Raw genomic sequence first — 11,867 nt, forward strand, 5'->3', positions numbered from 1 at the left:
GTTTACTGAGATCCCATCTAATCACGAGATTAAGGTGGGAAATTTTCTAGACATTTTGTGTAGAAGCTAAGTCTAGTATAGCTTAACTATTCAATTCTGCGCATTTGGCAGCAAACCGGCACAAAAAATTACTTAACATTTTATTTTTTGGTAGTTATAGTGTAATATTCTTCTATTAGTTTAAACTTTTGGTAGCCCGAAAGGCCGAAATCAAATTGATTCTGCTCAAAATTGTGCTTGATCATAAGATCTTTCGGAGATCAGATAATCGAGTTTGCGTAGTCTCTTGTAAACCTATTTGAAATCCACTAGGTTTGCTATTTGCTGCTTAAGCTTTTATACTTTTGCGGGGATTTACTTTCAGAATTTGGGTATTCTCTACTAGCTTAAGCTTTCGACTTCTGCAAAACGCGCTTAGTTCGCACTTTATCAGTAAGATAAGAAATGAGCTTATTTACTACGCAAACTCTCGAGAATTACAAGCATTTAAAAGTTCTGCAACTGCGAAGGAGAGGAGCAAAATGGGAATCTTATGGCTTTCCTCACCTGCTCCACTTCGGTCTACTCCTTCCATAACTCGGCATTTCAATTGAAGAAACTGCATTTTAATGCTGGTAGTGACTATGATTTGGTTCCGTTTCGAGCTTAGTATTCGTCAATACGATGATTTGGTTTCGAATACAGCCAATAGGACGTCGAATTGGCATAGTAGGTATTTCTAATGAGTTGTAAACCATATTTTATTGCTGTAAGTGTTGCATCCTTGCTGTCTTAAGAATTCTTAAACATTGACTTGCATTAATTCCATGCTACTTGGTTCAATCAAATAGCAAAATGCATGTTAATAATATTCTATAACTTAACTTATTTGTTACCTCTCTTCAGAAGCAACAGATAATTAAGTTCATCTCTTCTTATTCTATTTTCAACAGGGAATGAGGTTTCTCTGCTCCTTTCATACAGCAATTTTATTGTTAGATGAGAATTAACTTTAATTTAAACAAATCGGAACGCCATTCAAGTCAAGAATTCAACTCAAGAAATTCGGGGTGTGCTTCTAGTATTATAATACCGTTATCGACAATATCCTTCGTAATTGGCTGTTTGTTTTTTTTTTATTTCAGATTGATATAGAACATCGATGAATAAATGTAATAAATTGTTTGTACGAATGAAGCAGCTTACTGTAGCAGATGCATACTTTTTTATGTGGTAGGTGTTTGCCTCATGAGCAGCACTTCGGCAAATTTAAGTTCACAAAACATAGAAATGTTTAAAGAGTATGATTAATATATGCGGATTAATTAACTTATCACATTGTTATAGTATGCATTTAGCTCCATTAAAGTAATAGCATAAGGATACTAGGACATAAAGAAAATGTTATCACAGTTGTATGCTAGATGATTGAGCATTGCCCCGAATTGCATGTGAAACACCCAATATTTTTAGGACCAATTGTGTATTAAAAACACGCGCGAATAGGATATGTAAACGAGCTCATGCATGACTAGGTATGTTTGTCTGCAAGTTGTGCTTCTTCATTTAACAGTGTTCTCTCGTAGTGATCTGATTCTGAGTTTGTCCTTTTTCTTATGTAGGTTCACAACGCGAAAAATTTCATCAAGAAATTGGAGCAACACTTTCTGACAAGTCTTTTAATCAGCATTACGAACAATTCGTTGCTGTATTTCATTTATTGCACGAGAAAAGGAAAAAAGTAGCTTCTTTGAGCAATTGGTACATAAAGCATAATCTTAAACAAGGAAAGAAAAAAGAGAAAAAGAAAATAGCATCAGCATAATGTACTTTTTAAAAAAAATTAAAACAGGGTGTAAGCTCTGATTCATTGAGGAAGAGCAGTACTAATCGTTGTGTACTTACTTTGGACCATTTTCAACCCTTCTTTGAAGTTTAAGCTCCATCAAGTTGCTAGAAGATCTCAACTCAATATATACTAGATTGCGCTTTAAATCAAATGCATTCAACTACAGGTATAGTGAAAGAAGTACACATTCAATCAAGTAGTGTTGCGAAATCTCTTTTTCTTCACTCTTTATTTCTCTACATTCTAGAACTTTTGAGTTCTTTTTTTAATGTTCTAGAATTTAACCATCATTCCTGAACTATTTAGGCATCATATATGAACTCGTGAAGAAACAGTTTCTAGTAGCTAAACAAACCAGGCAGTACTGCAGTAGTTATCTCGAATGAAATTCGGCTTCTGTACGAAAGAATCTGAACTTGTATGAGAGTGCAATAGCTTTTTTCCCTTACATTTCCTGAGGGTGAAACCTCTGATTCTTTTTTCATGCGTACGCTAGAAAACAATCTTATTTATCTCGCAAAATGCTCCTACAAAATTATGCTGTATCCCTTCTTTCTCATGCATATTTTTCCTTTTCTTTGCCAAGTACATGGCAATTACTATATTATCCTACAATTTTATGCCTTTAAGGGTTTCTGAAATCATCTGTCATTCTCCCGGGACCATCTGATAACTAAGATCTTTCTTAACCTTCGGTAAATCGAATGAGTTGACCACGACGCCGATATTCTGCGGTGATGAGGCAATGTAACTTGCATAAAAACATGTAAGTAGGCATAGAGAAATGTGAAAGATCATGAAGATTAATTTCTTGGAATAAGAAATTTTTTTGATTAATTTCTTGGAATAAGAAAATTTTTTTTCTCATAAGATCGATCTCGTGAGTGTCGGTTTGTGGAACTTCTTTATGTGTTCCTTGTGGAAGAGGATTCCCTTGCTTGCGCCTTTAGTTCCCTCGTTCGCAATATTTAAAATTATGCACATTCTTTATGTGCTTTGTCCAACCGGAATTTTAAAAGTGGCGGGAAATCAGTGGTTTCTTAGCTATCATTCCTCCTCGAAGCTAATAATTAAAAAAAAGAAGGGAAAGTAAAAAAACAAAAGAGAGAGAGAGAGAGAGCCAGATACCTTTCAATGATTGATGAAGCATTGTCAACCCTTCATCTGGACTCATTGGATGAACAGCTCATTTTTTAGAGCATTGGATTCCGTAGGACTCATTTTCTATTCGCGTTTCGATAAGTTAATCTTTAAGCAGCAGCATCTTCTGCTAAACTCGACACAAGGAAAGCTTCAAGAAATGGAGAGTTGACATAATCACCCAATTCCGCAGTTCTATTCATTCTTTTAATCCCATGTGCTTATTGGCAAAGCCATATTTTATTCGTCGCAAGTTAAGCGAAGAGCTGTTTCTGCCACTTTAAATAGAAATTTGTACTCAAATGTCGGAGCATCTCGAAGCTTACAGCTGAACTTTTTGTCCTGAGTGTCACCCCTGACTTGTTGTTTTAAGAGAGAAATATGGGGTGTAGGACATGCGAGAAGCCGAAGATGAACTATCGGAAGGGCTTATGGTCGCCCGAAGAAGATCAGAGGCTTAGAGATTACATACTTAACCATGGCCTTAGCTGCTGGAGTGCAGTTCCTGCGAAAGCTGGTTTGGTTCTCCTACATTTCTCTCCTTCTTCATTATCTCGCACTTTGTGTTTATCGCATATTTATGCCGCATCCCTTTTCGGTTAATCTTACTAGTTCTACTTCTTTACTGTTGCGCACTTACATAAACTGACGCTTCGCTGTCGAAGTTTGATAAGAGACAAGGGTGTCAAACTTAGGATACTACTTGTGTTAAGCCGCATCATCTAGTTTTGCATATGTCACGTTTTCGAAAGTTGTTTGCGATTATGACATCTTAAGATAATTTGTTATTTGTTTTCTTAAACCAAAGTTGCATGATTGTGATAGGCCTGCAAAGAAATGGAAAGAGCTGTAGGCTGAGGTGGATCAACTATTTGAGGCCCGGATTAAAGCGCGGAATCTTTTCGCAGGAGGAGGAGCAAATTGTTATGAGCCTTCAGGCCCAGTTAGGCAATAAGTAAGGAGCTGCAAAATGTTTTCAAGTGAAATTGTTGATTCAAGTTTTACATTTAATAGTTGCCGAAAAAAAAGAAAAAATCATATAAAGTAATCAAAATTTGGCTCTCTGATTTTAAGTGATTTTGCGATTCAGGTGGTCGCAGATTGCCGCGCACTTACCAGGAAGGACAGACAACGAGGTAAAGAACTACTGGAACTCCTACCTCAAAAAGAGAGTTGCGAAAGACGAAGGCTCAGCCGGTCCCAGCTCTACAATATCATCTGTTGACTCAACTGGCCACAATCGAAACCCCCGCGACGAAGAGAGCAACAAGATCGCACCTCCTCTCTCTACCGAGCCACTCGAAGTGTCGAACCTCGACTCGGGCCAAACTGTAACAACAAGCAGCAACCAATGCAGCTCATCGAAAGGCGCGGCCGACGCTCTCCTCCCTAAGGTTTTGTTCTCCGATTGGCTCGCATTCGATCACGAGAACAACTTGAGCTTACCGAGCCTAAGCGACGGCTCGAATTGCATCAACTGGGGCTCGAGCTCAACCTGTTTATATGCCAATGAAGGTTTACAAATGGACCAACAGTTTAGCAGTGAATATGAGCATGAAGCCGCAGTTCAAATTCCCGGAGGCGGATTCTTTGATCTCCTCTTCATGGGAGGGGGTTATGGTAGCTTCAACACAAATTATGATGCATGCTTTTGATTAGCGAATAAATAGGAGCAAATTGTGAGAAACATGTATCTTAGAATGTGGAGACATTTGAGTTGAATATTCTTTTGTATGTAAATTTGAATTTATATCCTTATAAATAAATATTGAAAATGCTCGTGTAAATATAGAGAAATATTCAAAAATGTTCTCGAAAATAGCGAAAATGGTTGTTTAGTCAAAAAATGGTGCATCAAAATTCGGAGATAACTAGTCAATGGTAGAAATGATTTGATTGGAGTAACCAATAAACGTTAGAAAAGTTTTGAAATCAAAAGTTATAACAAACGATCCAAGAAACACTTGGGCCGGGTTGTGGAAGAATGTATATACACATGTGAGCCCGGTCTAAATTGACCGAGTTGGGCCGGATTTTTTGGGCCTAAGATTTTACGAACCGGCCCGATTCGATAAACCGGGTCGGATGGGTCGGCCCGTTTTGCTCGGTCCAAGACAAATTGCCTTCGCTTTGTATCAACGCGATCACGTCATTAACGCCAAACGCCAATCCTAACCCCACCTAAAAGATCAATCTCAGCCGTCCGATGGACGCCACGTGGATAACAAGAAGTGGGGCCCACTCATCCGCCCAATGATGGGGCTCCGGTGCTTCTTCGTAATCGTCGCCCCCCGAGCCTCTTCCCCATCCGACCTTCACCATTTTTTTTTTCTCTTTCTCTCTCTCTCTCTCTCTCTCTCTCTTTCTCCCTTCTATATTTCTTATATACGCGTCACTAATGGAGTAGAGCCTTAATTTTTAGCTTCGAAACCCTCGTCGCGGTATCTTGAAAGCTCCATTTCTCCTCCGATTCGCCTCCCTTTCCGATCCCCCACGGAGAATCCGAGGTGGGCTCCTCCGATTTCGGGATTCTCTCTCGTTTAATTTGAGTTTGATTTGTTGTTTTAGGTTATGATGGATCGAGGTAGTATTCGTGGTTATAATCGTGGAATTTTGATTCGTTTTGCTAAATTTCAGCTAGCTTTTATACTTGTATTTTTCTGATCTAAACGAAGCCTAGCACGATTAAGTGTTTATGGTTTATATGCTTGTGTATGTACGTGATCTTTGAATTAGTAAGTAATCTGAGTTTATTAGAGAAACTATCTGTAATGAGAACTTAATTTCCGTAGAATTTTTAGTAGGAATTTCAATTTTGTCTTACTCATATTATCCATTAATCTTTCATGATATTCGTGTTTTTGAATTGTGGAATTAAGTGATTAAACTGTTTTCACCGTTTAATTGACCAAAAAATCCAAAAAATCAAAAAATCATACATAGCTTCTTAAGTAAATGAAATTTGCAGTTTATCCTAAAAACTCTTAAGGATTGCTTTTTGTTGCTCTGTGTGAGATGTTTATCTTATCCTTCTCATTTTCTATTATATATATTTTTTTTCCTTTGAAATTTTGTCGATACAGGAATGCGTCAACAAAGGGCCAATTAATTGTTTTTGATACCGAAGATTTTAGAGATGAATTCTTTACCCTATTCGCCTGTGATTGGTGGTGGAGAAAGTTGCAGTTATGTATCTGGATCACAAATTCGTTTAAGAAATGATTTCTTTGGTGCTGATCTGCGAAGAAGTCCGTTTAGTGGAACTGTAGGGGTTCTCTTCAAGCCTTTGGGACGGTCTAGTGCTAGAAATGGAAACGGTGTTCAAATTTTTGCGAGGATTAAAAAGGCACAAAAGCATGACTATCCCTGGCCTGATGACATTGATCCAAACTTGAAAAGTGGGCATTTGAGCTACCTATCTCATTTTAAGCCTCTTTCGGTGAAACCAAAGCCTGTCACTCTTGCTTTTGAGAAGCCTTTGGTTGATCTGGAAAAGAAGATCATGGATGTGAGTTTATTTTCGGCTGCTGTTTTTAGTTTTTCATTTTTCGTTTTACTTTGAGCATCTTGCATGTGCTTGTCTTTTGATACTTCTGTTGTTCTTATCGAATTTGGCTTTTGCTTCTGTAATCTAGAGGCTGCAGGTTGTTTTTAATGATCGTACTTATTTATATCCGTTTAAATTATCAGGTGCGCAAAATGGCCGATGAAACCGGTTTGGATTTCAGCGATCAAATCAATATGTTGGAAAACAAGTACCAGCAGGTTTGCCTCAAAATTATTGACTTTGTCTTTTTACATTTTTGTCATCATATTAGAAGAAAAAGAATTCCCTTAGTTGAATGAGACCCCAAATTAACAGGATCATTTCTAATGTTGTCAGTTTTAATTAATTCACACAGGCTCTGAAGGACTTATATACGCATCTAACTCCTATCCAACGACTGAATATCGCTCGTCACCCCAACAGGCCAACATTTCTTGATCATGTCTTAAACATCACTGAAAAGGTTTTACCCTCTCTTTTTTTTAATGTTAATGATCTATTTGCTTGCAGTTTTCTCCTTGTGATCGATATTTTCCATTATTTTTTCCTTTAGTGGGTGGAGCTACATGGAGACCGTGCAGGCTATGATGACCCTGCTATGGTAACGGGTATCGGAAGTATAGATGGCAAGAGTTACATGTTTATTGGTCATCAGAAAGGCAGGAACACAAAGGAAAATATTCAGCGTAATTTTGGAATGCCTACACCACATGGGTAATGGATCGTAGTTTAGTTACTGTAAAATTTCTATATTTGAACTTCACTCGATTGCAATTACCAGAACGAGTTATCATCTTCTGTAGACTAAGAATCTCGGAGAAATAAAATGGAAGTATTTTTGTATGTTGGATCCATTTGATTTGGTTCATGATGTTGTTACCTTGAGATGGCAAAATTTGAGCTTTTGACATTCTTTTACCAAAGTATTTCTCTTCTCCTGGGTTTTGGTTTTTTGTTTGTTGTTTTTGTACAGTCAAAGCTAATTAATATAATCTTTTGCTGCAAAGCTATCGCAAGGCCTTGCGTATGATGAAGTATGCTGATCACCATGGATTTCCTATTATCACGTTTATCGACACGCCTGGCGCATATGCTGATCTTAAATCTGAGGAACTTGGTCAGGTGTTGCACTAATTTAGCCTACATTTTGATTATGGAGATTACCTTAAGTTTCTATGATAGATAATTATCAGTGAAAGTGCATTTTCATCGTTTAATGAATGCAGGGGGAAGCGATAGCTCATAACCTAAGGGCTATGTTTGGCCTGAAAGTTCCAATTGTAACTGTTGTTATTGGTGAAGGTGGATCTGGTGGAGCTCTTGCTATCGGCTGTGCGAATAAGATATATATGTTGGAGAATGCTGTCTTTTATGTTGCCAGGTGATTGAACATTTGAACATTCTTATGTATCACAAAGTTAATATTCATGTATAACTTGAGGAATCTTGATGTTCTAGTGGAAACTGCTATATAAACTAGTACAGAAACTATTAGCAGTGTGGGTTATGTGCTGTGAAACATAACTCTGTTAATTTTCTCATTCTATTAACTTTATAGTGGAGGATAGGGCATAAACTGAGTAACCTTATGCTGTCTTTGTTATTTCATGTGTACAGAGACATGTTTATTGTTTGACCTTAGAGTCATAGACTTATGGCTTCCTATTACTCTGTTATAGTAGTCAATTTAGCCGTCACCACATATGCTTTCAAAATTTTACCGCCTTTACTGGTCCTTGCGGATGCCTGATAGTATCACTCTGGGTATTGCTTGTGTTGTTTGTTTTGTTCCTTTAAGGGCCAAGTGAAGCTTTTCGTCTACACTACACTTTTTTTTTTTTTATAGATTTACTCTAAAAATTTTTCTATTGCCGTCCTTCGTCCTGTGCAGTCCAGAAGCATGTGCTGCAATCTTGTGGAAGTCCTCTTCAGCAGCTCCTAAGGTGCACATTCTGTTTGATCTTTATAATGGGTTGCAGGATATAACTCTGTTTTACTTTATCTTTTCCATAATAACTTTTTCAGGCAGCTGAGAAGCTACGAATCACGGCCGGCGAGTTGTGTAAACTCCAGATTGCTGATGGAATTATCCCCGTAAGATTTAAACATTATTATATTTTTTTTTGCCGTTGTGTGTTTTGCGTGTCTGTTGTGTCTCTGCTGTGTTCTGAGCTTTTGCACACGTGAAATTTCCAGTGAAATAATCCTCAGGATTATGTCAAAATTGTGATGGTCAACTATGTAATATAATCTGGTTAGTGCTATCTTACAAAGCTAAGAAAGAGGCTCCTCCTTGACTTCTCAACTCTTGAATGGGGCAGAAAAAATAGTGGAATGATCTCATTTCTCATTCAGTTCCTTTGTCCATCTGTTGCTGCTTGGGATGTCATGAACTCGTGATTATATATTGTATCTTGTTTCTTTATCTTTCCCTGAAACCCTTTGATATACTTTTTGAATGGTATAATAAGCTAGATATTACTGTGCTATTTAAGTGAACTTTCTCATTGAAAGTGTTAGTCTAGTTCAAGACTTTGTTCTGCTGAGTTATTATCAGAGTGAGTTATGTTCACATATGATCTTAAAATTTTCAGGAACCTCTAGGTGGTGCACACACTGATCCAGCTTGGACTTCTCAGCAGATAAAGCTTATGGTTACAAAGGCCATGGAGGTATATCTTGTTTTACAAGTTACTTATAGTGGAAAAAATTGATTCGGTCATTCTTGGAGAAAGCATAGTTTCTTACCGTCTATTTTCTTCACCCTTTTATTTACAATTAATTTTCTTCTCCTTTCCTTTTCCGAGAGTAGACGACTCTACCAAAATCCTTTCTCAAGCAGACCACTATGTCAAATGTTTCAAGCAAGAGGTTTAATAATTTCAGTTACCATAGCAGCAACGGTTTTTCTTTGCACGTGGTGTGGATTTTAATTATGAATAATGTTCGTCTTGGACTCGCAATTAGATGCTCTCAAATCAGTTTTTTATTGACTATAAAAAGTGTTGAATCCTAATTTCAGCTACCATAGCAGCAACGGTTTTTCTTTGCACGTGGTGTGGATTTTAATTATGAATAATGTTCTTCTCGGACTTGCAATTAGATGCTCTTCAAATCAGTTTTTTATTGACTATAAAAAGTGTTGAATCCTTTACGAAGGTCTATCATTGTAATCTCTGGCTTATTTTGTTCTATATTTCTCAGTAAGATGTCTGGGCATCAATTTGCTTTGGTTTCAAAAACAGAAGATATAGTTGCAGTAATAACTTTTCTATTTAACAGCAAAGCACCACAAACATGAAATGGTTGCAGCTTTACATTTTTGTAACTTCAAACTCTTACAAAAGACGCTGTTATAAGAACCCAAAAATAATCTTGGTTACTTGATCCTGATGTTTATAAAATAGCTTGATGTTCCCATATCGCTAATATCGAGTAAATCTGGATGGTACATCTCCTATTCTAGGCATTAAAATTCCTTCTATTTTGGCTGTCAGGAGCTCTCAATAATGGATGTAGATACTTTACTTGGCCATCGGCATCAAAAAATTCCGAATTCTCGGGGGCTTCGTGGAAGGTCAACCAGGTGGATCCTGAGAAGAAACGCAACATGAAGAAGAAAGAAACCGATCTTTCTCAAGCAACAGCTGACATTGAGGCCGAAATTGAAAATATCAAAAAAGCTGCCCTAGAAGCCAAAGGCAAAAGCCCGGCTCCGACCATCTCTGATGAGGCTGTAGAGAAGCTGAGGCAAGAAGTAGACAAGGAAATGACGAATGCCTTCATCTCCATGGGCTTGCAGGAGAAGCTAGAAGCCCTTAAGATGGAGTTATCCAAATCTGGTAACTCTCCTGACCAAACCCTAGGTCCTGTGCTCAAGGAAAAAGTGGATAGGCTTATGCAGGAGTTCAAACATAACCTATCTCGCCCTGGATCATACATGGCATTAAAGCAGAAACTCGAAATGTTATCAGAAGTATCTAAGCTACAAGAACTGAGACTGAAGGGAGAGAAGCTGAAGAAAGAGCTTAATGAGAAGCTCCAAGAGCAGGTGAAGGACAAGATAGAAATATTGAGAAAAGCACGGGAACAAGTAGCAAAGGGAGAGAAATTAGAAGAGGAGGAGATAAAGGAGGTCGAAAAGGTTAAGAAAGAGTTAGAAGAGATGCTAAAATCGATGAGTCTCGAGGTGGTCGGTTTGACTAAGAAGAAAGTGCCCACAGCCCCGCCGGTGTTGGAGAAGAAATTAAAGAAGGCGGATGAAGTGATAAAGAGTGAAATAGAGAAAGTGATTGATATGATAGGCTTGAGAGGGAAAATAGATGAGTTAAAGGCAGAGATTTCTAGTGGTTTGAATAAGGAAAAGATAGAGCAATTGGACAAGGAGATTAGAGAAGAAATTGCTGCTGCGGTAGATCTGAATGAGCTGAAGAGGAAAGTTGAGACAGAGATTAAGGAGGAGAATGATGGAAATAGTGCAGATGCGCCGCTGCAGGAGACTGTCGGTGCTGGGAAGGCTTCAGGATGAATTCGTTGTTCTTATGAGGTTTTTGCACAAAGAATCTATGTATTTTTTTTTTCTTTCCAATTTTGCATTTATGGTCCACCTTTTTCAGCTTCTGCAACTTTGGGCTAAAATCTGCTTTGATCAATAAAAGAGTTTGCATGGCGCACTAGAGTTTCAACCATGGACATTCAGTCCATGCAACAATATTTGAGTCCAGAACTTTGAAAACAGCAAAAGATGCGCCAAAGTCGCAAAATTCCACGAGGGGTGGATTTTATGCAAAACAACCAGGTCTTCTTGAGTACCTTTTTTTTCTGTAATTTCCTTTTTATGTGGACTCGGTTGTAGTATTCTGTTGATTACCAAATAATTTTAAAAACATCATGTATCGCAAATTCTGTTGAGGTTAATGTGAGGGACTGGTATCTGTATTTGGATATTTAGATGCTTGGAAAAAAAATGTAATAAATGTCTCTTGTTTTTGTTTTTCGTCTTTTTTTCCTTTCATGGATTCTAAACCTAAAGGAGGACCAAAAACTGGAGATCTTGGGTATCAGGTTACCTATTACTGTTGCGATTTTGTTCAACGATGTAATTATGTTACAAAGTATTATCAATGATTTATATTATTACTGTAATAACTGGGAAAGTAATGTAGGTAAAAAAAGAAAGAACACATAGGAATATATTTCTGTAACTTTTCTATGGGTTTGCGAAAATTATATTTATATCAAATCAGATCGGTGCCGTAGTATTCCTGCAATAGTATTTCTGCAAATAAAAATATATGTATAACTTTAAAAAGAATATAAAAATTAAGAAAAAAAAAATGAAAATTTCCTTCA

At 37.4% G+C, this 11,867-nt stretch overlaps 2 protein-coding genes across 2 annotated transcripts; both read left to right on the forward strand.

Annotated features, from left to right (window-relative positions):
* The first annotated feature begins 869 nt into the window (after positions 1-869).
* On the forward strand, positions 870-4,736 carry LOC109705690 (transcription factor LAF1-like). The gene is made up of 3 exons (XM_020226437.1): positions 870-3,485; positions 3,794-3,923; positions 4,059-4,736. The coding sequence occupies exons 1-3, from the start codon at positions 3,350-3,352 to the stop codon at positions 4,621-4,623; spliced, it is 831 nt and encodes a 276-aa protein (XP_020082026.1). The 5' UTR covers positions 870-3,349; the 3' UTR covers positions 4,624-4,736.
* Positions 4,737-5,256: 520 nt separating this feature from the next.
* On the forward strand, positions 5,257-11,511 carry LOC109705691 (acetyl-coenzyme A carboxylase carboxyl transferase subunit alpha, chloroplastic-like). Its single transcript, XM_020226438.1, is given in 13 exon segments — positions 5,257-5,475; positions 6,052-6,476; positions 6,659-6,733; positions 6,871-6,978; positions 7,069-7,229; positions 7,523-7,637; positions 7,742-7,896; positions 8,407-8,458; positions 8,541-8,609; positions 9,110-9,187; positions 10,013-10,054; positions 10,056-10,100; positions 10,102-11,511. Coding segments are annotated over 12 exon segments (2,214 nt in total). The 5' UTR covers positions 5,257-5,475; positions 6,052-6,104; the 3' UTR covers positions 11,044-11,511.
* Positions 11,512-11,867: the final 356 nt, after the last annotated feature.

Source organism: Ananas comosus, unplaced genomic scaffold (genome assembly GCF_001540865.1).
Source record: "Ananas comosus cultivar F153 unplaced genomic scaffold, ASM154086v1, whole genome shotgun sequence".
Classification (NCBI taxonomy): domain Eukaryota; kingdom Viridiplantae; phylum Streptophyta; class Magnoliopsida; order Poales; family Bromeliaceae; genus Ananas; species Ananas comosus.

Bases quoted from the DNA above. Each gene is read 5' to 3' on its own strand.
- LOC109705690 (XM_020226437.1), top strand. From the start codon at position 3,350: ATGGGGTGTAGGACATGCGAGAAGCCGAAGATGAACTATCGGAAGGGC. The intron at 3,486-3,793 runs GTTTGGTTCTCC...TGATTGTGATAG, and splicing joins TGCAGTTCCTGCGAAAGCTG to GCCTGCAAAGAAATGGAAAG. The intron at 3,924-4,058 runs GTAAGGAGCTGC...TTTGCGATTCAG, and splicing joins CAGGCCCAGTTAGGCAATAA to GTGGTCGCAGATTGCCGCGC.